The 26,316-nt window shown below is 36.7% G+C and overlaps 1 protein-coding gene across 3 annotated transcripts in view; it reads right to left on the reverse strand.

The window, feature by feature from the left end:
* Positions 1 to 26,316, reverse strand: part of C5 (complement C5) — a 105,590-nt gene that overhangs the window by 69,277 nt on the left and 9,997 nt on the right. For all 3 annotated transcript variants that reach the window (XM_003925175.4, XM_074395267.1, XM_074395268.1), the window contains exons 4-17: positions 26,101 to 26,171; positions 23,362 to 23,453; positions 20,702 to 20,784; positions 19,315 to 19,405; positions 17,532 to 17,646; positions 15,531 to 15,657; positions 13,284 to 13,399; positions 11,239 to 11,424; positions 9,744 to 9,947; positions 7,621 to 7,830; positions 7,345 to 7,494; positions 6,226 to 6,355; positions 5,173 to 5,232; positions 3,536 to 3,733 (exon numbers count right to left, since the gene is read on the reverse strand). In XM_003925175.4, coding sequence (XP_003925224.2) covers positions 3,536 to 3,733; positions 5,173 to 5,232; positions 6,226 to 6,355; positions 7,345 to 7,494; positions 7,621 to 7,830; positions 9,744 to 9,947; positions 11,239 to 11,424; positions 13,284 to 13,399; positions 15,531 to 15,657; positions 17,532 to 17,646; positions 19,315 to 19,405; positions 20,702 to 20,784; positions 23,362 to 23,453; positions 26,101 to 26,171 — 1,833 coding nt within the window. The remainder of the gene's footprint in view (positions 1 to 3,535; positions 3,734 to 5,172; positions 5,233 to 6,225; positions 6,356 to 7,344; positions 7,495 to 7,620; positions 7,831 to 9,743; positions 9,948 to 11,238; positions 11,425 to 13,283; positions 13,400 to 15,530; positions 15,658 to 17,531; positions 17,647 to 19,314; positions 19,406 to 20,701; positions 20,785 to 23,361; positions 23,454 to 26,100; positions 26,172 to 26,316) is intronic.

Here is a 26,316-nt window from a genome sequence, read left to right on the forward strand (position 1 = left end):
GAACTAACTTAACCAAAGAAGTGAAAGATTTCTACAACAAAAACTATAAAACACCAGTGAAAGAAATTCAAGAGGACACACACACACAAAATAAATTTATTCCATAATCCTGGATTAAAAGAATCAATATTGTTAAAATGTCCATACTACCCAAAGCAATCTCAATTCAATGCAATCTCTATGAAAATACCAACAACATTCTTCACAGAAATCGGGAAAAAATCCTAAAATTCATATGAAACTACAAAAGACCAGAATAGCCAAAGCAATTCTGAGCAAAAAGAAAAAAACCTGGAGGAATCACATTACCTGACTTCAAATCATACTATAGAGCTACAGTAACAAAAACAGCATGGTACTGGCATAAAAGCAGACATATAGACCTGCGGAACAGAATAGAGAACCCAGAAACAAATCCATACACTTATAGTGAACTCATTTTTTTACAAAGGTGCCAAGAACATTGGCACCTTGGAGAAAGGACATTCTCTTCAATTAATGGTGCTGGGAAAACTGGATATCCATATGCAGAAGAATGAAATGTGACCCTTATCTCTCTCCATACACAAAACTCAAATAAAAGTGGATTAACAAATTAACTGTAGACCTCAAACTATAAAATTGCCACAGGAAACCAATGGGAAAACACTCCAGGACATTGGTAGGGCCAAAAGTTTCTTGAATAATACCCCACTAGCACAGACAACCAAAGCCAAAATGGACAAATGGGATCACATCAAGTTAAAGAGCTTCTGTACAGCAAAGGAAACAACAAATAAAGGAGACAACCAATAGAATGGGAGAAACTATTTGCAACTACCCATCTGACAAGAGATTAATAACCAGAATATATTAAAAGTTCAAACAACCCTACAGGAAAAAATGTAATAATCCCATTTAAAAATGAGCAAAAGATTTGGATAGACATTTCTCTAAAGAAGACATACAAATGGCAAGAAGGCAGGTAAAAAGTGCTCAACATCAGTAGTCAACAGAGAAATGCAATCAAAATGACAACGAAATATCATCTCATCTCAGTTAAAATGGCTTTTATTCAAAAGACAGGCAACAACAAATGCTGGAGGGGATTGGAGAAAAGGGAACCCTTGTACACTGTTGGTGGGACTGTTAATTACTATAACCACTATGGAGAACAGTTTGGAGTTTCCTCAAAAAACAAAGAACAGACCTACCAAATGATCTGGCAATCCCACTGCTGGGTATATACTCAAAAGAAAGAAAATCAGTACTTTGAAGCCATTATCTGCACTCCCATGTTTGTTGCAGCATTGTTAAAAATAGTCAGGATTTGGAAGCAACCAGATGTCCACCAACAGATGAATGGATAAAGAAAATGTGGCCATACTCAGCCATAAAAAGAATGAGATCCTGTCATTTGCAACAATATGGATGGAACTGGAGGTTGTTATGTTAAGTGAAATAAGTTAGGCACAGAAAGACAAAATTTGCATGTTCTCACTTATTTGTAGGTGTTAAAAATCAAAACAATTTAACTCACAGAGATAGAGACTGGAAGGCTGGGAAAGGTAGTAGGAAGACGTGGGGAATGTGGGATGGTTTACGGGTACAAAAAATAGAAAGAATAAGACTTAGTACTTGATAGTACAACAGGGTAACCATAGTCAATAATAATTTCATTGTACATTTAAAAATAACTAAAAGAGTATAATTAGATTGTTTATAATACAAAGGAGGAATACCTCAAGGGATACCCCATTTTCCATGATGTGACTATTACTTATTGCATGCCTGTATCAAAAGTATCTCATGTACTTCACAAATATACATACATACCTATTGTTTACCCACAAAAATTTAAAAATTAAAAAAAAATTTTTAAGAGAAAAAAAAAGCCAAGTCCTCTTTCCAAAAAGAAAACCAACATATGGACTAGGCTGTTTATTAAAATTCTGCTTATCATAATCAAATATTATTAGCCAGGCATGGTAGCAGGTGCCTATAATCTTAGCTACTTCAGAGGCTGAGGCAGGAGAATCTCTTGAACCTGGGAGGTGGAGGTTGCAGTGAGCTGAGACTGTGCCATTGCAACAAGAAAGAAACTTCATTTCTCAATACAAAAAAAGAAAAAAAAAAACAAAAAACAAACAAACCAATATTGGAAAACAATCTGAATCTCATACATCGTACATCTCAATGAATATATTTCTATAAACATAAATTTTATGGCCATTTACCAAAATGATGGCTATTAGATATTGCTTAACAATAGGGTTATGTTCTGAGAAACGTGTTGTTAGGTGATTTTGTTGTTGTGAACATCATAGAGTGTACTTACACTAATCTAGATGGTATAACTTACTACACATCTAGACTACATAATACAGCCTATTACTCCTAGGCTACACACCTGTACAGCATGTTACTGAACTGAATACTGCAGACAACCGTAACACAATGGTATGCATTTGTGTATCTAAGCATATCTAAACACAGAAAAGGTACAGCAAAAATATGGTATTATAATCCTCTAGGACCACTGTCACATATGTGGTTCATCATTGATGAAAATGTCATTACGTGGCACACATATGTATAAAACAGAAACTGTCATTTTGCTTTTGTTTGTTTAGTTACAGACTATACATAGGCCGGGCGCAGAGGCTCATGCCTGTAATCCTAGTACTTTGGGAGGCTGAGGCAGGCAGATCACCTGAGGTCAGGAGTTTGGGACCAGCCTGGCCAGCATGGTGAAACCCTGTCTCTAATAAAAATACAAAAATTAGCCAGGTGTGGTGATGGGTGTCTTTAATCCCAGCTACTAGGGAGGCTGGGGCAGGAGAATCATTTGAACCTGGAGGCAGAGGTTGCAGTGAGCCAAGATTGTACCACTGCACTTCAGCCTGGGCAACAGAGCCAAATTCCATCTCAAAAATGGAAACATGTATTGTGGTTGAAACTGAAATAACACATCAACTTTTATCTGAGTACATTTAACATTAGGCTAGATTTAGAAATCTTCTCCTATGTTTCGTCAATGTAGGTATAAACAGAATTTTTTTTTTTTTTTTAAGATGGGGTTTCACCATGTTGATCAGGCTGGTCTTGAACTCCCCACCTCAGGTGATCCGCCCGCCTTGGCCTCCAAAGTGCTTGGATTACAGGCGTGAGCCACCACATCCAACCATAGACAGAATTTTTAATGGTTGTAATATCACAGAAGCATAGAATTGTAGAACTCACAGGTATATTGAAGAGGATCTGGTCAAAGCTCCTTCCTTGCTTGAGGCTCAGAGAAGATAAATAATCATTCAAGTTTATGGGATGACTTGGCTTTAAGGTTATGCCAGGTCTTAACTCTGGCCTAGTGTACTCTGCTCTGTACTATACCTCTTCTGATGCCCAAAAATGATTTTTTTTTTCTTATGGACATTTACAAGTTATCTTTTCTACTTTCAATTCTAAATCGATCATGAAAACTGCCTTTCTTAGAAGCATCAAATTACACAAAATTCCCCATATTGAGCAGAATTCTGATAGAAAACGTCATACTTACCTAGCCTTCCCAATGAAATGGGTTTATAAGTGCTATTATCACGGTGCCGGTTTGCCTCAACACAGCATTCGGTGAAAGCTTTGACGCATCTTGGGCCTAAGGTAATCCGTGCAGCTCGCTGCTCACAGGTTTCATCATGGTTAGCATAGGCTCCATGGTAACAACATTTCTTCACTACTGAATGTTTGTATTTAGCAGCTGAAATGGTAATAACGCAAGTGTCCTTGACCATGCAGAGTCATAGCGTATCAGGCTTAGAAGGAATCTCAAGGGATATCTGGTTTCTATTGCTAGATGATCCCCCTACCCACAATAGTCATGGCTAGATGACTGTCCAGACTTCCCTTGAAGCTATTCTAAGAATGGAGAGAATGTGACCTTACCAAATGGTCCACTCCAGCTCACACTAAATAGTTAAAGGGTTTCCTGCAACCAAGCTAAATACTAACTCTTTTTTATTTTATTTTATTTTTTTTTCAGATGGAGTCTTGCTGTTTCCCAGGCTGGAGTGCAGTGGCGTGATCTTGACTCACTGCAACCTCCGCCTCCCTGGTTCATGCAATTCTCTTGCCTCAGCCTCCTGCGTAGCTGGGATTACAGGCGCACGCCAACACGCCCGGGCAATTTTTGTATTTTTAGTAGAGATGGAGTTTCACCATATTGGCCAGGCTGATCTCAAAACTCCTGACCTCGTAATCTGCCCACCTCAGCTTCTCAAAGTGCTGGGATTACAGGTGTGAGCCACCACGCCCAGCAGATACTAACTCTTGAAACTGGCACTTTGGGTTCTGCTGAAAATAAGCAGAAAAATATAGACAAAGAATAAAAATATTTTTAATAAAATAAGTTAACTATTCAAGAAGCCTTCAAATATTTGAAGATGGCTATATCACTATATAAATATTTCCTTCTTCAAGCTGAATATCCTATTTTTCAGCAACGTCTTACATAACATGGTTTGCGGACTTTACTAGTAGCATCATCCTTCATTGTAAGTGCTCAGATTAGTCACTGTCTCTCTTTACATATCATTAGATCTTAGAATAAAGGTTAGAATTAAAATAACTCATATACAAATGGAATAAATTATTATATTACTATAAACATGATATTAGTTGAATGCAATTTTCTGACTCCCAGTTTAATATTCTTTCTACTGTAACATGGTCAATATCATAACCACTTAAATAATTATTTTAAAATAATTCCCACAAGATTTATTTTCAAAGTATAATGCTACTAACAGTTAAATGTATGAAATAGAACTAATGGACTTCTAGGTATGTCGCCAAAACAGTCAAATCATAGATTTTGTCAGAATAAAATGGAAGAATATAATTTTAATTGCTAGATTAAGTTTTTAGGGAGAAAATATTTATGACAAATAAAAGCTAATATTTTGAGTTTTAGAGCTAGAAGTAATAAAGACCTATTTCCTTAGGTTAAGGCTATGGTAAATGAACTACTAGATTTTATTTGGATTAATCTTTCTGAGAGAGATGAGCTAGACCTCCATATATATCTTTCTTTTCATCCATTCTATTTTAATTAGAGGAATTTATATAACATGTAATTTTGTCCAGTTTTTGAATGATATGACCATAACCTTTTTTACAATCACATGAATCTAAGAGTACCTATTTCATCTATCTTCTGCAGCATCCTTCTTGGCCTGAGAATTTCTTTACAAGGTGCATCTGGTTTAAAAAAGAGAGAGAGAAAGAGAAAGAAAGAAAAAGAATAAAAAGTAGTTAACATCTCAAAAAAAATTTCAGGAAACTAAGTATTTAAAACATTCACAAGTCATTAATTAACAAATACTGAGAGGCTGCTTTGGATTAGGAACTGTGCACCATACTTCTTAATATGACTTGTTTTATCTTAGTAGAGTTCATGATCTAGTGTCATATCATTTGACTTGTTTTATCTGAATTTGGTTTTGAATCCTGCAGTCTTTCTGGTTGACTGATTCCAGAGAAATACCTAAGCATTTAGAATGACTGATGCTTTTGCTGGGTATGCCATTTTTTATTATTTGCTCTTTGTGTTATAGTATTACAAATATAAGTATGAATATCATAGTATCAAACATAATTATGAGTAATTTTAAAACCATAGGAAGAAGATGATTAAGATGTGGTTACTATCCTTAAAGAGGTCCCTATGCAGTAGGTGAGACAAGACTTATAAATACATGTAAGAATGTGCAATGACACAGTGCTGTTATATTACTTGCAAATAGATCTAGTCCCTGCAATAGACTCACTATTAAAGGAGGAGAAAATGATAAATTCTAAGTTGGGAAGAGGTCTCATAGAGGGGATGATTCTTACATTTGCTTCTCCAAGCTAATGAAGGGGAAAGCAATCCAAATAAATAAAGGCCCAAAGGTGCAAAATAGCAACTCAAGAACTCCACTTGGTTCTGTAGATCTTAAACATAACATAAGGCACAGCAGGGTAAGAGCTAGTTGGAGAGAGCCAAGGAGAAGATCATGGAAGGCTTTGAATACTACACTAAAGAATTTGTACTTTATCTTGAAGGTCAGTGAAACACTTTATACAGGTGAGTTATGCAGTTCTGGCATTCTAAGATCAGGGTAGAGAATATTCTGAAAGAGGGACAAAAATAAGATCTGGAAGGCAAATGATCAATGTGATTTTCAGTAATAAATGTGCTGAGCGTTATACCATTTTCTTGGGAGTCATCTGCATTTGCGTTAGTGAGGAAGGTAAGTCCAGCTAGGTGGAACACGTCTGCATTGTTGAGGCCACCACCTGCCCCACAGCCCAGATCACTCTTCTCTAAATATTGAAATACCTGTCCAGAAAGGCAAAATGTTGAGCCTATTAAGATGTATACATCATTCCTCTAAAGAACTAAAAGGTACTAGTTGTTACATGGTTATCACAAACCAGTGAAATACACAGATGGTATTTTTCAAATGATCAAAGACAAAATTTCCCAACTTTGTTTCTAAACTTGTCCTTTTGTATTTATAAATACATACCTATACAAAATTAAATCAAGAACTAAGTCTTAGACAAATAGCTTAGAAACTGACCTATAGTGTTTTGTACATAGAATGAATGCTACAATCAGCATAATGTTCCAAATAAATAAATAATAAGTATGAATGCATGAAGGACTGGATAAACAATGAAATTAATTTAAGTTGCTTAAAAAGCACAACTTTGTGCATTTTGGTAGGGAGGTCTCTAGGTTCTAAATGGGTGAGGACTTGTTTGGGTAGTCTTATTCTTTTTAATTTTGACCCCAAATCTTTTCTCAACAAATATTTTTTAATTTTACAGTTTCTCAGTCCTTCCTTCCTTCCTTATTCAAAGAAATTTAAGACTAGAAAATAATAGCTGAACATTATGAAGATAAATGGGAACTTATGAGAACTGAATGATTTTGAAATTCTTCTGTACCATGGATTTCAATGAGAGTTTAAAAAAATCCAAATGTTACCTATCCAGTTCTTTTCTGTGCTGCTACTAGCTAGTATAACCACCATCACCACCCTACCTTAAACCTCCACAAGTATTCTGATAGTAATTTTTCCTCCATGAATGTATTGGATGCCATGATCATATATTCTTAAAGTGTTTACATTTACATTTGAAAAACAGGAGAGGATTGACCTGGGCTTTGGGAGCTAACATGAGGATGGCTTACCTTTCTAAAAGCAAGTATGATGAGTAGATAATAGAAAAGCAGGCCTAGTCTTCCTTAGGTCTTCCCCCATATCCTAGCCTGGTCACCACACTATATGCAGCACTGCAGTGAGACATGCATTACTTAACTCTTTCCAAGGGCTTTTTGGCTCTGCTTTGGACTCCATACACAGCACTGTCCACTGCTGTTAATGCCACCCAGGAATCCATCCTAGTTGCCATATCAAGAGACACAGTTTGGCCTGGAGAATATGCATCTGAATCAGGAGACAGATGAATCTAAAAGTTCATTTGAAGAAAAAAAGATCATTTGTATGAGACAAGACTTTTCAGAGGCAGCTAAGACTTTGGCAGCCTCCTTCACTGAAAAGAAAATTCATTTGTGGCTTATAATTTGTGGCTTACCTGGAGCTGGTTGCCACATTTTTCTTCAATATTTAACCAGACTGAGTCAGACACTAATTCTGCTGTCTGCTCTCCTGTGACGATGTAATAGACCAGGAGTCGGGATGAAGGAACCATGCTCTGTGTTACTGGAATGTTTATACTTTGATAAGATGCATCTGAAAATTTCTCCCTTGTGCCAAAGTATATGATTTTGCCCTTGGATAAAATCTAAAAATAAACAGCAGCAGTAACAATAAGTAAAAGACAAACAAAAACAAAACCTGTGCTTTAGGATGGAGCCTAGAGCTGGAGCAGAAGTTATGTTAAGGAAAAATAAAGTTAGGCCAGGTGCAGTGGCTCACACCTGTAATCCTAGCACTTTGGAAGGCCGAAGTGGGCAGATCACTTGAGGCCAGGAGTTCGAAGCAAGCCTGGCCAACATAACAAAACCCCATCTCTACTAAAAATACCAAAGTTAGCCAGGTGTGGTGGTGCACGTCTATAATCCCAGCTACTTGGGAGGCTGAGGCTGAGAATTGCTGAAGCCCGAGAGGTGGAGGTTGCAGTGAGTTGAGATCATGCCATTGCACGTCATCCTGGGCAACAGAGCAAGACTCTGTCTCAGACAAATAAACAAAAACCAATTTTGTCTGGGTGCGGTGGCTTACTAATCCCAGCGCTTTGGGAGGCCGAGGCATGTGAATCACCTGAGGTCAGGAGTTCGAGGCCACCCTGGCCAACATGGTGAAACCCCATCTCTATTAAAAATACAAAAATTAGCCTGGTGTGGTGGTGAGTGCCTGTACTCTCAGCTACTCTGGAGGCGAGGCAGGAGAATTGCTTGAACTGGGGAGATGGAGGTTGTAGTGAGCCAAGATGGTGCCACTGCACTTAAGCCTGGGTGTTAGAGTGAGACCCCACCAAACAAAGGGAAGGGAAGAAGGGGAGGGGAGTGGAGGAAGGAAAAGTGAACATGTATGGGCCTACTATGTGCCAGGAAATTTAACATTTATTTAACTCCTTTCATTCTCACAATACACCGCTAAGATAAGAATATTAGTCTCACTGAAGAAACCGAGGCTCAGGAACTAACTAAAAGTCATACTGATTTTAATTCAAAATCACACAACTAGCAAATTAGAGAGCTAAAAGTTGAACCCAAAAACTGTTTAAGGTCATCACACTGTCACTAAAATCTCTTTTATTTCACTGATTAAAAAAAAAATAGATGAATAAGTGGAGTGCATCTTATTTGGGGATTAAGTTTAAAACCCAGGGATTAGATTCTAAATGGAAGGTTTAAGATTTTTTTAAAAAAAATCACATAAAGCCAAAATGCCCTCAAAAATACCTTAAATTGTCCTGAGAGACCAGGACTGCATACATGGGTTTGGTGTATAGTCCATAAACTGTTTCTCTTCATCAGTCAATATTTTTCTGTGGTCCTCATTACTGTTTTTTCAATTTCTTCCTTAAAAATGTTGAAAAGCCAACACTGTGTATGTGGCGTGGCCATCAAAATAATTAATCCCATTTCTTTGGTGATTGTCAGGAAGCTCTTAATATTTTTTGCAATTCTTTTTCCTCGGTTTCACCAGCAGGCTTGATTGATCCACCTCTGTTTATTAAATGATGCAATACGGATGTTGCTGAACTATAGAATTGGAACAGGCAAGATAGGACTCAACTCTCGGGAGAGGACTTCACTTCTCCCTTTTTTGACAATAAAATGCACTTACCTGAACTGGGTCTAGGCATGTATTTTTGGCTATGAAAGAGAGCAGAGGCAACATGATTTAATCAGGTTCTGTCTTCGAATAACAAGGCTCTCTTTTGGTAAAAAGAGTTACTAGAACAGGAGTCAGAGTCCTCAGCTCAAATGAAAATCTTCCTCTTCCCAGCTAAGTGACCATCATAAGTCTTTTAACTTCTCTGTCTCTCAGTTTCCTCATCTGTGAAACAGTCATGAAAATCAAGCCCTATTTCGAAGGTTTTTTGAGAAACTGATATTCAAGTTAGATGATGTTCTCAAAAGTGCTTTGTAAATACAAGTATAAAGAATCATTCTAATGCTTCTCTAGAGGTAAAGGAAAATGTTCCAGCTGGGGGAATAAGATGTAAATCCATCATTATGTACTTACCAAGTAATTATAGTGAGTTATTTTGTCAATATATGGGCTTTTGGGGGTAACAATAATATTCAGATGTTCTCCCACTAGCAAAGCCTTGTGGTTATCAGTCCAATCGATATAAAGGTAACTTTGGCTGAGAGATGAATATGCTACTGCTCGGTAACTTTCCCTGGCCTGATTTCCTTCTGGAAGATCTGGAGCATCAGTTTCGACCTGAAAAAGGAAATTTCAAAAAGACACATGTACTGTGATGTAATACTTTCTACAAAACATACCTTTGAAATTATTTTCTTTGCTTTATAAATTTCTAAATTACACAATACCAAATGCTAAAGGGGGAAAAAAACCTTCATTACTCCAGTGTTTATACAGCTGTGTTATCAAACAACTTTACAAAGACTGCAGACAAGAATGACGAGATTATGGGCTATGGCAGAAAAGTCTGAAATGAAGAGAGAAAGATGCTCCAGAAATAAATATTGGTGGTCTTCCTGAAATGTGATGGTAAGCTGGGGACTTCTCTTCCCATGGAATGATTACAGAGAGATGTCTAGGCATTTGGGAAATGGGGGTAGGAGAAGGGAAGTAGTGGGGAGGTAGCACTAACTCTTGAGGACTTGGGGACAGGAGCTGTGAATGAACATCTCAGAGACTACCTGGCCCAGTTTCATTGTGAAATAGAGGCACAGATGGGTGCTTATAAACATGAGGTGGAGAAAAAAATGATATCATGGCAGCAATATCTGCCCTCAGACAGCAGAAGTGTTATTAGCTCATGCTCTGGAGTCAGATATACAATGGTTTGCATACCAGTACCACCATTTATTAATTCTGGATAAATTATTTAATCAAAAGAGAGGTTAGAAGCCTCTATTTCCTGAGCCACACAATAGCAAAGATAATATTGTAACTCATCTTGCTAATTAGATGGTTTTTAATGTTTTCTTCATAAAGTTGTTAGCATGATGCCTAGCACTTACTAAGTGCTCAGTAGATGATAGTGAGTATATGCATGCTGCAGTCATTGGCCTGTGTTATTAACTTGCTTATGAGACTGGGAACTTGAATAATAATTTCTGGGAAGACTATTAAGTGAGCTCTAAAGTAAAATGGTTCCTGCAGTTAGAAAAAAGGGAGACTTCCATATTTTTGACCCTTTTGTGGCCCTTCAGGGGATTAAAAGTGAGGGGAAATAAGAGGATATTCCTAACACTCATGTGCACTGCTATACCTATTCTGAAGATTCTAGAGTCTGACATGGTCTTATTGGTGTAAGAGAAAATAATTAACTCCCAAATAAAAAAAATTGATACATTTATTTCTCAAGGACCATTCAATGGATTAGCAGATTGTCTCTGGAACTCATTTGTCTTGGAAGCAAAATTATGAAACTGTTCACTGGACTCGTGTATAAAATCTGCCGCATCTGTTCTGCACACTAGCCAAAACATACAGTCAAGAGTACACATTGTCCTACAAAATACAACAGGAGAATTCAGCTCACATCAAACTCCAGCACCGTCACGCCAGATGGGAGATTAATCACAAACGAAGCTACTCCATCATCAACGCGTGTTACACTTTTCTTTGGCTCCAAGTTAGATGGTTCTTGGTTTACATCGATTGTTTGTGCATTCAGTGTTACTGGGACCCCTCCTACCAACTGGTCAAGCGAATCCTTAACCTGCACCTGTTCATCAAAACAGTCCAAATCTGTTTCAACAGCTCATTACTTCTTTTAAAGCACAACAATTCTGAAATAAGTTTCCTTCCTCCCCGCCAAAGTATAAATTATTTATGCATTTTTTTCTTAAATTTTTTTTTTCTGAGACAGAGATTTACTATATTGCCCAGGTTGGAGTACAGTGACTATTCACAGGCACAATCACAGCGCACTGCAACCTTGAATGATTGGCCTCAAACAATCCTCCCACCTCAGCCTCCCAAGTAGCCGGGACTATATAGGCATGTACCACCACACCTGATTTACTTATGCTTAATTTAGTAAAGAGAAGTGTGTTCACAGCTTACAGAAAGATTTAATTCTATTTCATTAAATCATTCTTGAATGGATTCTCCTATAAATCAAGCAGACTAAAAACATAAATATCATTCTATTAAGTCAGTCAAGAAGCAGATGAGATAAGGTCTTCTGTTATCTAACTTCTGTATTTCTTTAATTAGGAAATAATTTCTTTAATACAGAAATAATTCTGTATTTCTTTAATTTCTTCTGTATTTCTGTAATTTAATTCTTTAATTAATTAGGTTAGGACTGGATAAAGGAGAAAATGAGGCAATCGCTTCTGGGAATAGGTCCCTTGAATATGAGAAACAATAAATAGATATGCCTTTTTTCCTTTAACATCTACCTCCCACTGTCACATATATATATATATATATATATATATATATATATACATATATATATATGTACAATTCCATACAGATATAGTTTTTTTATTTTTATATAAAATATATTTAATGTAAAATATTTTATGTATTTTAAGCTTTGTTCTATATAATATTGTTATATGTATATATTTTAAGCTTTGTTCTATATAATATTGTTATATGTATATATTTTGTTACATATTGTTACACATTACTGTATATGTATTATATGATACATTGTTATATATTATTTTATATATATGTATGTAAGAACCTACGAGCATGTCCAAACCTTGCTTTGGGCTTGGTAAATCCTTTTTTTTCCCTTAAAAGCCCATGACCCACAGTAAATAATAAATAACACATTTGATTGTACTTAAGTTGATCTTTAAAAGTAACACATTTTCAAAGAAAAAAAATTTTTTTTGCTCTAGCTTTCTAAATTAAGGACAAGGAATAAAGATTTTCATTTAATAAACATAATGAAATACATTATTTATAATAAAATATATAATACAAAAATAGATAAAAACCACATGAATGTTTCAATTCTATACTATTAGCATTTAGAAGATGAAAAGAAGATGAAGGAGAGAAAAATAAAAGCAGAAGGAGTAAACAAAAAAGAAAAAAGATTCAGGAGCAGACAGAAGCAAAAACGAAAACAGCAATACAGAGACAAGAGATTGAACAGAGTTATGCATAAAGACAACACAGAGACAGAGGGAAACAAATGAAACACACTGGAGGTAAAAAAAAAAAAGTAGTGAGAGAAAGGAGTCTATTTTCAAGGAATGATATCTCCACCTTAACTTAAGGCTTTTTAAGAACTTGCCACCAAATAATTTCAAATGTTTGTATTTTTTGAACTAGAGATTTAGGGGATTTTATTTACATACAATTTAATGCAATGCCTATTTAGGGTTGCCTAATACAAGTCTATCTTGCCCTAACTTTTGAAGTCACTGCCAAGGCTGCAGCTGACCTGCAATTTCCTGTCCCTATCTGTGTCTGCCAGGAGAGGCAGGTTTCACAGAATAAGCTCCTTCTGTGACTTCCCATGCCACATCCTTACCTTGTTTGCCACCCACATGTTTACCATGAACAGAACAAGATGATCATATGTAGCAAGATCTACCCCTTCACCCCATATACCTTGATGGAATATGGAATCCCAGGTTTCAGGAAAAGAGGAGTGGCCACCAAATTCAGTTTGTAGGGAGAGAGGACATATTTGATGCCAGGTATTTCTGCCTCTTCAGAAAACCCACCTAAGGAAATGACAAGCATTGTGTTGACAGTTTTTAGGAGTATCATGATCTGTATCGATATCCATTTTTTTCTCTATATGTCTCCACAGAGTCATTCACTCACTCACTCCCTTCTTGCATTCATTAATTTGCCAGTAGTAAGTGGGACACAGGTCTTGCTTCAGAGGGGCACTGCAGAGAAGAGTTTAGGTATCAGGAGTTTCCAAGGTCTTAAACACAAGCTCGTATGTAGAGAAGCCCTTGGAGAAGTACAGCTATAGGACTGGACTGAGCAAGGATGCCAGGAAGGGACATCCCTTTTCATCAGTGGCCCTAGTTTCAGTTGACTATATTCAAGTGATTGAGGAGAGAGGGAAAAGTCAGGCCAGACAGAGGTGGGGTGGAGTGAGGTGGAGGAGGTGGTGTTCACAGAGCATAAATATATGAAGAGAAATCAGAAAAAGGGAGCTTGATGTAGAAAGAACCCTGAAGGGGAGTTTGAGACAAGCCGGGCCAACATGGTGAAACTCTGTCCCTACTAAAACTATGGAAAAAAAAATAGCCAGGTGTGGTGGCGCATGCCTGTAATCTCAGCTACTTGGTAGGCTGAAGCAGGAGAATCACTTGAACCCAGGAGGTGGAGGTTGCACTGAGCCAAGATTCCGCCACTGCACTCCAACCTGGTGTCAGAGCGAGACTCCATCTCAAAAAAAAAAAAAAAAAAGAAAAGAAAAGAAAAGGAAAGAAGAAAGGAAAGAATAAAAATGAAAGAACCCTTGAAGGTCTACTAGCCCAATAATGTTACCCTCTAGCTAAAGATTAAGTGAAACTACTAAGAATAACATTTGAAGCTTTAATATCCCCAAACTCCTTTCCAATATTACATCTCTAACACTCTCTATACGTATCCTATGTTTCAGCCAAACTGGATGATCTGCTGTCCTCAAAAATTAAGCTTCACCATCTACCCTTTTGCATCTGCCCTCTCTATGGAGAGTTTCTGTTTCACCCTGTGTGCCAACTCTGCCTCAAAAGCCTACTTATTTTTTTTAAGACTGATCATCTTCACAACACTGTTCTTGGTTGCTCAACAATCATCTCGAAGCTCACCTTCCTCTGAATGCTAGTGCACTAATATTTTGCTTAGAGCTCATATGGAATTCTTTCTTTCAACAGTTTTTTCTTTACCTGTTTTATACCTGATGCTGATTTGTAAGCCACTTTAGTGGTGGGATCATATATCATTCATGTTTGTAAGCCTGGGTGTCTGGCAACACTTTAAATACCTCATAGATACTGCTTAAACTGAACTTATTTGAAATACATTGAGGAAAAAATTAAAAGAAGAAACATGCCGGGCGCGGTGGCTCAAGCCTGTAATCCCAGCACTTTGGGAGGCCGAGGCGGGTGGATCACGAGGTCGAGAGATCGAGACCATCCTGGTCAACATGGTGAAACCCCGTCTCTACCAAAAATACAAAAAAAAAATTAGCTGGGCATGGTGGTGCGTGCCTGTAATCCCAGCTACTCAGGAGGCTGAGGCAGGAGAATTGCCTGAGCCCAGGAGGCGGAGGTTGCGATGAGCCGAGATCGCGCCATTGCACTCCAGCCTGGGTAACAAGGGCGAAACTCCGTCGCAAAAAAAAAAAAAGAAACATTAAAATAATGTTGAAAACTTTAGGCTTTAGGAAACATTCAGTTTTACTCCATCATTGTGTAGACTATAATAATGATAATAGTAATACCTTTTATTTGTATAGTACTTTATCAAATAGTTTTACATACATAATCTTACTTTGGTTTTGACTTTCACCAGGTGAGAACATGGGGGTGCCAAATGGTCAAGGCAGAGAGCGTGCAGAACTACTTAAGATATAAATTGAGTACTGTTTTCTCATTTTTGCGGAAGTGAAAGTAATAGAGACAAAATGGCTTGCCCAATGACCACAAAGAAGCAGAGCTCTACAGCCTTTTTATAATGATATAAAAATCTATTTCTTATATTTAACTACAAAAGAAAATACAATGTGAAATAATTATAGAAATTTAGAAATTATTAATACCTTTAATATTCTGTCTAAATATTTTTCAAAAGAAAGTACATACACACACACACACACACACACACACACACACACACACACACTCTTACCTGTAGACTCTATGACTGTTACAGCAATATAAAGGTACTTGTCTTTTAAATCCTCTAGGCTGTAGTATGACAGCTCTTTGACTGCCATTTCGGAATTAAATGTGACTTGAGCAATTCCATTTATCAACTTTTTAAAAGAAGAAAATGAAAGATTTATTTCAGAGAAGAAATTGTAAGGAAAAATTAACAAAATCTGCTTTTCCTAGCCTGTAAATTAAAGGCAAATGTCAGAGGAATGGTTTAGTGCCATAAGTAAAGTAGAAAACCTAGTCCACAATTAAGCCCAGGATGTTATTTTCTAATTATTTGAATAGAATTATAGAAGTGGAAGACTCTTGAACATCACATGGTCCAACAGGTCTTTTTGGTACTAGCTGACAAACATGCCTTCTTCCAATCCTGAGTCATCATTCATCTTTCTAGGCCTCTCAGTGCACTTCCGCCCTTAACTGAGTTTGTTGGTTTTTATAAGATATAATTTGTACTTCACAGCTTACAAATTTAAATACTAATTTAAAAACACATGACCAGGTGCTGTGGCTCACTCCTGTAATCCCACCACTTTGGGAGGCTGAGGTGGGCAGATCACCCAAGGTCAGGAATTTGAGACCAGCCTGGCCAACATGGTGAAAACCCGTCTCAACTAAAAATAAAAAGTTAGCTAGGTATGGTGGCATGCGCCCGTAGTCCACGTTACTTGGGAGACTGAGGCAGGAGCATTGCTTGAACTTGGGAGGCAGAGGTTGCAGTGAGCTGAGATCGTGCCACTGCACTGCAGCCTGGGTGACAAACTGAGACTCCATCTCAAAACACACACACACGCACACACACACAAAACATACAATGAACAAGGGGATATGGAGTTAAATCATATTACGTTATTTAATTATTAACATAACAATAAATCTTGCCTTATTTTTTCTTATAAAATTGAGTGAGTTGAGGGAAGGCATTTTTGTCTTATTTAGCTTTAAATCCCAGTATCTAGCATAGAATTTTGCATTTAAAAAATGCATTTAATTTATGTCTTGAATTAATAAGACTGTAGAGGATAAATGATTGATGATGCAAACCACATGAATATGCAAAAGTGAGCAAAAATGACATGAACTCATATCATCTGTGGTAGAATGTAAAGCACACTGAATAAAGGAAAGGGAACCAGTGCTCTAATCTCAGTTCCAGCAGTCACTAGCCCTAAACTATGGACAAATAACTTCATGAATATTTCCTTGCAAGAAACTATGCTGTCTCTGGGCATATAAGGGAAATGATCCAGACTCACAAATAGTTTAATATTGAAAATGATAGAAAAGTAAATAAAGCATTCCAATAAAGAAGCGTTTCTAAACCTCAGCATTATTGACATTTTGAACAGGATAATTCTTTATTGTAGGGGCCTGATCTGTACATGGTAGGAATTTAGCAGCATCCCTGGCCTATCCCTACTAAATGCCAATAGCAACCACAAATGTCTCTGGACATTGCCAAATATCCCCCGGGGGATAAAAAATCATCCCTGATCTAGAGCCACTGCAATGAAGTGTGAAGAATGCATTAAGAAAAGAGGTTATACAGCAGGGCAGCTAACCTGGTTTAGAAGAGTCAGAGGAGGCTTCCCAGAGAAAGACTGTCAGTGTTGAAATGAGAAGGAATTAGCAAGGCAAAGAAGGGGCAGAAGGGGACAATAGGAAAGAGCATTCCCAAGCAGAAGAAATGATATTGTAAAGACCTGGAGGCAAGAGAGACTTTGGTCAGTTAGAGAAATTGGAGTGATATATACAAAGGGGAGGGAGAGAGGGAGGAAAGAGCATGAGATCAGCTGGCAAGGGAGGCTGATGCCAGGGAGAATGAACTTTACCCTAAAGGCAATGGGAAGCCAATGGTGGATTTTAAGTTTCAACCTATCTAAACTGGGGTATTGGACTAGATGGTTTTGAAGTAGCTTCCCATCTCACACTTCCGAATGCATCTGTAGGTGTGAGTGTCTTAACATCTTACCACTGTGGTTTGCATTGCTGTTTGCATCATTTCTTTTTGATCATCTTTTAAGTCGTCTCTTATTCCAAATGTGATATAGACGTCAGCCTCAGTGACTACTTTATTATAAAAATATCTGTCAGACAGTAACATAAAACTCTTTTACTAACATGGTTACAACAACAGGATTCAGATAAAATGTAACAATTTGAAATTACATAAAGCACTTGATGCACTTTAAAGTGTGTTTCATCCACTGTTACATTTCATCCTCATAAAGCCACACAAATTAAGCTATGTGCTAGATGGAAAAAATTGATCTTGGGGCAATCACAAGACTTAGATCCAGGGCCCTTTCCTATAGGCCAAATTATTTCCTTGATGATTTTAATATCAGTGGGGAACTACTCTCTATTTTCTTTTATGTCTTTAAAAGGTACATGTCCAATCTCACTGTTATATGAGATATACTCTTCATAAAAAATTCAAACTGCATGTTTTCCTTTTTAGTTTAGAATTAAAGTAAGAATAAAGTAAACTTTCTATCCAGCAAATAATACTATAGCAAGAGCTAACTTTCCTTATTTATGGTTTGAATAAATAGTCCCCATTATAGGAAGTCAGTTTCTATAATTTTCTCTCAAGTGAGCCTTTTATTCCGGTATAGACCAGTAATAAACATTCTATTTTCCAAATAAATGCAAATAAGAGAGTCAGCATAGGGTAATGTTTGAGGCATGGACTCTGGAACCAGACAGACTATGCAAATTACTAGCTGTGTGATTTTGAGCAGATTATTGAACGTTTATGTACTTCAGGTTTTTTTCACTTGTAACATGGGGATAGTAACAATATTAATGCATAGAGTTGTTATAAAGATTAAATGTGCTGATTACGCTGAGTGCTTAGAAGAGTGCCCTACACATATAGTTATATAAATTGGTGTAACTAGATTATATTGTCATTTTTAAATGACAAGCATTTGTGATAGGCTGCTTGAAAAACTAACCTCAAATTCTCTACTTCCCCATGTATCCACAACCTTTGCACAGTTCCTTCTGTCCACAAAGTGTGGGGGGAGTCTATTGCCTCTGGGCTGACCTTGTAATTCGCTTTGGACGAAGGAATGCGTGGAAGTGATGGTGTGCCAGCACCAACCTAGGCTCAGGAGAACTTTTATGCTTCCATTCCCTCTCTTTGAGCATTGCTGCTGCTACAGGTTAACCTGCTGGATGATGAGAGGCACACACATTTTTAGTCCCATCCAACTACCAGACATATGGACAGGACCTTCCTATACCAGCCAGCCCCCAGCTGACCTACCAATTGGCTGCAAGTACATGGGCGAGTCCAGCTGACACCAGCCTGCCAGATCAGCAGAACTTCTCAGCTGACTCATAAATGGTGGTAGTTTTAAGGCACTGGGTTTTGAAGTAGCTATGCAGCATTAGCTGGCTGAGAAAGTCATTCAAAATGGTAGGAAGTGAGGGCTTCATATCTCAGTCCCAATATCCTAAGTCACCATAGTTTCTAAACACACATACACAACAAGCTTAGATCTTTGGCACTTTTCTTTGTTTTTGCTAGTGAGTAGCCAACAAAGCTAAAATCAGAATCAGCTAAAATCAGAATAAGCAAATCAATTATCAGCATGATGTGTCCTTTATCAATTAGACCCAAAATCATAGCCGACTTTGCTAATAAATCACAGATCTCACTTCGGGCACCTATCATCAAGAGTTGAGTTAATTTGAAAAAAAAAACAAAAAAACAAAAAAACAAAAAATAACCCAAATGTTCTTACCTGGCTTTTATAGTAATTTCAAAATTCTTAAAGTTGTTATAACCAATAAAATTACTTTCTGGTTCTATTGAGACAGAAAAATGTGGCAAGACTGAAAATAAAAACAAGGAGGCAATATTACCATTTTTATTAGAGCAGACTTTAAAGCCTATCAAATAGCTAGACTTTCTGGTATACTTGGACAAGCTGTAACATCAACACAACATCCACCTTATCATCATCATCATCATCATCATCATCATCATCATCATCAACATCTCTGCAGAGCCTTCTCATTCTACCAATCAGAGGTCAATCTAGAAGCACTTTGCCTATATTTTGATTACAGCATTTATTATAGGCAATAGATTATTTCTTTCATTAGAGCATAGGCTCCTTGAAAACAAAAAAACTTTTCAATAGTGACATAACATAATGAGATTTGCATTTCAAGATTATTTTGGCTGATATCAAGCAAGATAGCTTGGAAGCAGAGACATCAGTTAAAAGGCTTTTGCAGCAGTCCAGGAGGGAGACTACTGATAAATCAATGAGAGTGGCTGCAGATAGTAAGAGGTGAGTGGATTCTAGACATACAGAGAAAATGGCAAAAACACTTAGAAGAAGGGAGATGGTTTAGAATTATATATTACAGAGAGCCTGTAATATTTAAGATTGAGTTTCATCATAACAAATTTGTTTGGTCACTGTTTCCCTTGTTAATTGTTAAAATTTGTGTCAGTATTTATTCTTCTCCATGTCATTATGAATCTCTTGAGGGAATAAAAAAATGGCTTTAAGCAGAAGAAAGTTAACTTCTGTAGCAGAGCACACAGAAACGCTAGTAAACTACTATAAGAAAAGAAAAATTAAATTATTTACATTACTTGTTAGACTATTAATATAATTTATTTCAAAGTAAGAATATTTTACATATTCAAATTAATATACTGGGAATTTAGGAGCCAGAAAATAGTGTTGGACTAGGGGTAAGGAAACCTAATTGTTGTTTTTGTTTTGTCACTAATTGGTTTTAAGTCTCAAGTAAATCATTTATTGGTCTTACTGGGTTCCACTCACTATTTAAGTTTCTCCTAATAATAATCCCAATTCTAGAAAGTATCTTTATTAGTCAAGCTTTTCAGGGGACTAGATCTCCTCTAGCTTTCCGATGGGGAACACAAGTACACAGAGGTTGGTCTGCTTGCTCAAGGTTAAAGGCATGCTGGAACTAGAATTCAGGCATTCAACTACCATTCCACCCTCCAACCCCTAGTCAGTACTTCTAGCCATACCAGCTGGCTGCCTCATCTTCATCTAGGAATAATTTTGCATTAACTACACTATTAAAAAGAATTATTGAAAACACTAACTTTTTATAGGAAAACTTTTAATTGTCAGAAATTACCATATTCTTTAACTTCAAAATAGGCAGTTCCAGTTGTTGAAAAGTCTTCTTTATATTTAGCCTGGATCGTCCACACACCATATCTGTGGAAGCAAAATATTTTAAATTACAGATGTCATCAAATGTTTTTAATTCACTCAAAGGAGATCTAATAAATTTCTGTTTTAAAGAGGGAAGAATACACAAAGATATACAAAACCTAAGTAATATATTTTATTTGTGACTGATTTTTAAGCAGTAAGTAATTGAGCATTTTTAGGATACTGGGTAACAAATTGTTTAGTAACTAGTTTTTCATATATTGTATAATTTTTCCTGGTATTTTATCTTAATAAAGCCATTAGTTTTGATTTGAAGAGCTTATGATTTCTGAGAATTTATTTAATCTTGGAGCCTAATTATGCTAACATAATACTAAAATCCAAAATATAGTATAAAATCCATAATAATGTCTTGAGAAACATATAATACAAGACAAGCTTATCCAGATGATAAAATTTATACCTCACAAAAATGAAATTATGGTTGGAAGCAAAGCATGGTGTTTTTAAAGACAAAAATGATCTGGCTTTAATTAACAACCTTTATTAAAATATATATACTAGGCCAAGCACAGTGGCTCATGCCTATAATCCCAGCACTTTGGAAGCCAAGGAGGGAGGATCACTTGAGCCCAAGACTTTCGAGACCAGCTGGGGCAACATGGCGAAACCTCCCCCTCTACAAAAAAATATAAAAAGCAGTCTGGTGTGGTGCTGTGTGCTTGTAGCCCTAGCTACTCGGGAGGCTGAGGTGGGAGAATTGCTTGAGCCCAGGAGGTCAAGGCTGTGGTGAGCCAAGATGGTGCTACTACACTCCAGCCTGGGTGACAGAGTGAGACTCTGTTTAAAAAAAAAAAAAAGTGTGTGCATGTGTGTGTGTGTGTGTGTGTATGTACATATATATACATAATATATACATACACACGCATACTGAGGCTACCTTTCAGATTGGCTATGCAGTCTACAAATTTTAATAGTATTATTATAATGATTATTATTATCATCATCAATTCAATGAATATTTATCAAGGGCCTATTATGTTGAACTGTTGGTGTGCAATACAGACAAGGCCTGCCTCAAGGAGTTTATAAGCTAGTAGGGAATAAAAAAGCCAGCAACCAAGTAAAGAAATGACTATGACACTGAGATAAGCGTCATGGAGAAAATAAACAAGATGCTGAGATAGGGAGTAAAACAAAGCAAGAGATTACATTAGATCGTGCATCCAGGAATAGCCTTTTTGTAAAGGCCGCATCCACTCTGGGTCATAACAATGAAAAGAAGCTGGGCTTATGAAGAGCCAGGTGAAGCCCACTCTAAGTAGAGGGGAAGACATGCAAAGGTACAGAGGTGGGAAAGCACCGGACATGCCAGACCTTCATGGCTGGCACATAATCTGCCATTGGGCAAGTGGCACAAGATGAAGTTGGAGAAATAATAACAATAATAAAATAATAGGTCCAATTCTGCACTGTGGACCATGTAGCATTTTTAAGAATGTACAGAAGTTTAAAAACATCCAAGTTACTTAAACCCCCTAAATTCAATTCAAAGTTTTAGAAAAATTTTAGTACAGTGAATTAACTGTGAACTCCTCTTTAGAGGGCAGAGGAAAATGACCACAAAAAGATGTTGCTCTAAAATTATAGTGTATAGGTGCACTTGTCTTATTCATTCTGCTCTGTTACAAATTTTTTTCCTTTTTTTCTTTTCTTTTTTTTTTTTTTTTAGAGATTCAGTTTTGCTCTTGTTGCTAAGGATGGAGTGCAGTGGTGTGATCTTGGCTCACTGTAACCTCTGCTTCCCAGGTCCCAGGTGCAAGTGATTCTTCTACCTCAGCCTCCCTAGAAGCTGGGATTACAGGCGCCCACCACCACACCTGGCTAATTTTTTGTATTTTGGGTAGAGACAGGGTTTCACCATGTTGACCAGCTGGTCTCAATCTCCTGATCTCAGGTGATCCACCCATATTGGCCTCCCAAAGTGCTGGGATTACAGCCATGAGCCACCACACCTGGCCTATGATAAGTTTCTTGAAAGTAGGGACTGTGGATTCTTTATTTTGTATTTCTCCCTCCTATTGTGATTTGCACATATCAAGAATGTGTTCACTGAATATTTATTACACTGAATCCTCTTTAAACTTTTTCTTAAATCATTTTGTGTGAGGCCAAATAATAGATATACCTCTGAGAACTCCTTCCCTCTTGGACTTTGCCTGCTGGTAGTTTATCCAGGCAAAAACTACAGATGACCATATTTTACAGTAACCAAAGCAAGGAACAAGACCACACCAGTCTTTTAAGCTGACAATATATTAGATACTTTGAGGGGCAGAAGTTTATGGTTTTGATGAGAAAAAAACCTGGGTACTATTATTTTCCTCTTCCAAATTTTTATTTCTATATGTAAAAAGAATGGGTGAGAAGTATTGGAATTTTTTTTGCCAAGAACAGAGCTTAAGTTCTCGCTAGACTTCAAAAGACTTTGCATATTCACATATGTGACACCCTTTATTAACACTAGGTGGCTCCCTTTAACTGGTTATCTGCTTCTCCACCAAAAGTTCCATATATGCTTTTAACGAAATTTTTTTTTTAACAATTATTTTAACATACTTAGGATTAGATGGAATTTTGAAGTCAGGAAAAGAGATAATTCCAGTATAATCAATTTCTTCTACCATGTCAACTTCTGATCCTTCAGGGTCCTGTGAATAAAACAAACACCCTCAAAAATACTTGTAGATTAAATATTTGAAGGCAAATACCCATGTCTTCAAATTAAATATGAAGGATGAAGATCAATTAAATGTTATAGAAGGGAGATATGGTTCATTTCAGCTATTTCCCTTCTTCTTTTTCCAATATTCCCTATCTCTCCTCATTACCTTGAAGAGACTCAACTCTGTTGTACATCTAAAAGATAAAGTGTAACATGTAAAAACAACAAAAAATTTGCAGGACTGAAAAAATAAACAACAAAAAACAAACGAACAAACAAAAACTGATGTTTTTGATAAACTAAATGTGAATTTGGCAGGCTTTATAAATACCAGAATCCAATTTTTATATATGTTCATTTGAAGCTTTCAAAAGCAAATATTCTATAAACCATATTTTTTTATCCAGATGTTTTATAAGTGTACAGTATGGGCATTTTCAGCTTGGTAAAACTCTCAAATGGTTAAACAAATTTGGTAGTTCTCATAAAGCTTCCCCATAAACTTTATTTTGTGTTTGGGTTAGCAAATTATTGAAATGAGGTTTTGACTTTCTTTGGACTACACATGGAGGTCCAATTCAGCTTTAACTCAACATACAAACATAGACAACATAAGTGAGACCCCTATCCTGTACAAAAAAACTTTTTTGAGACAGGGGCATTGCTCTGTCACCCAAACTAAAGTGCAGTTGTGTGATCATAGCTCACTGCAGCTTTGAACTCACAGGCTCAAGCAATCCTCCCACCTCAGCCTCCCAAGTAGCTGGAATCACAGGCATACACCACCATGCCCAGATTTTTTAAATTGTTATTTTTTATTTTTAGTAAAGATGAGGTCTCACTATATTGCCTAGGCTGGTCTCGATCTCCTGAGCTCCTCCATTTTAGCCCCTCAAAGTGCTGGGATTACAGGCGTGAGTCACTATGACCAGCCTACAAAAATTGTTTAAAGAGTTAGTAGGGTATGGTGATGGGTGCCTGTGGACCTAGCTACTCAGGAAGCTGAGGCAGGAGCATGGCTTGAGCCCAGGAGTTTGAGGCTACAGTGAGCTATGATCACACGACTATACTCCAGCCTTGATGATAGGGCAAGGCCCTGTCTCAAAAACAAAACAAAACAAAAACCTGAACACAAAAACTTAGCACTATTTACCATGACTGAAATTCACAGTTGGATTTAAGAGGTACTTTTTTTTCTTAATTAACTGTAAAACTTAGAGAAGCCTATTCTGGACAAGAATTACACTTGTAGCTGATTATTTTTATGGCTACTCTTCATCCCACTATCCATTGTGCACGATTCTTCTAAGGACATCTTTCTCAGGTACTATTTTCAGGATATTTCCTCTATGGTAACTCCTACAGCTCTGGGATCAGTTTCCTCAATCCTTTCTTCCAGGAGCAGCTCTTACAAGTGATGACTGGCATTCATTTTTCTCCACATTATGCCAGGATTCTGCATCACTCAAGTTCAACCATGAAGATACTGGATCAAGAGTATATGCCTACACCCCTAGCATTCTCTGATAGAAACAGGGCATTTGAGCTGACATTGCTCTCCTTAGTTGTCTTTCAGATACTCTATCAGTCAATCAGTTTATTTACTAGCTTTATTTTCTTTCATTTCCTCTTGCCCCCATAGCGTAACTGACTCTGTTTCTTACATGGGAAGGTCTTCACTATTTTTAAATAATTTATGTCAACTCCTTTCATCGACACCCAACCCAGGGTTCCCTTTATGTATTCCATTCCAGAGAAGGATTTGTATCTCCCCAACTCTCACCTCTCATTGGTATTCCCTCTGAGCTCATGGTATTTTTCCTACTGAATAATTTATTTATTTGGTTTATATTTTAGTATGGTTTTGTTCTCTAGTACCTATTCTTTTGCACCTGCATTCTGATAAGATTTTATTTTGTTTTTGTTGTTGTTGTTTTTTTTTTTTTGAGTAGCAGAAAAAGTGCTGCAGCCTATGTTGAAGGACCATTAGAAAACCTACTGTTAATAACTGAGCAGTTATAACTAGTTGTATTATTTTATTTCCTCACAAAAATGTTTGAGATGTGTGACACAAATTGGATGAGATGGTGGGAGTTCAGTGCACATCATCTGTTATATCTGTCACGTCTGATGACATGGTGAATAACTGCTGATCTTTAACTCATGGTTTAGCAAGATTTTTTATGTCTTAGTATATTAGTGATTAAACTCTAAGTTTCTTAAGAGTAAGGGCCATGAAATATAATTCTTTATTCTAAATTGTACAAGTCAAAAATCTTGCACATAACAGATACATCATAGATATATCCATTTTGTATATCTTATAGTTAAATGGATATGCAATCAATTCTTAGTGATTGATGGGTGTTCTTTAAAAAGGAAATCATCACCAAGGTCGTATTTAAATGGTTTAGCTCAAAATCCTTCAAGTTGTTAAAATTTAATTTTTATCAGCCTTTCACATACATATATTACAGAGGTATAGATCTATGATACTATATTTATTGCAGATGTTCAATACCCATTTATGGAACATTGACTGATTCAGTGTAGTGTGAAAACAGGGTTATAAAATGATATTCTTGTCCTGAAAAAATGAATTAAAGTATTATTTAAATAAATAAAATACTTACTATGAAAGTTAAGACAGTTTCTCTTTTGGCTGGCTTCAAGTCATCATTCAATGAATAAACTCTAACCTTTACTGTAAGAATAATTGATATCATCAAAAACTGGTAAATGCAAGGATATTTTGATTTTTTTAAAACAACCATCCTTAAAAGAAATGACTCTTACTTAAAAAAACTCAATATACAAAAGTCCATGTTTGAAAGGAAGAAAAATTAGTT

This window comes from Saimiri boliviensis, chromosome 2, assembly GCF_048565385.1.
Source record: "Saimiri boliviensis isolate mSaiBol1 chromosome 2, mSaiBol1.pri, whole genome shotgun sequence".
NCBI classification, from domain to species: Eukaryota; Metazoa; Chordata; class Mammalia; order Primates; family Cebidae; genus Saimiri; species Saimiri boliviensis.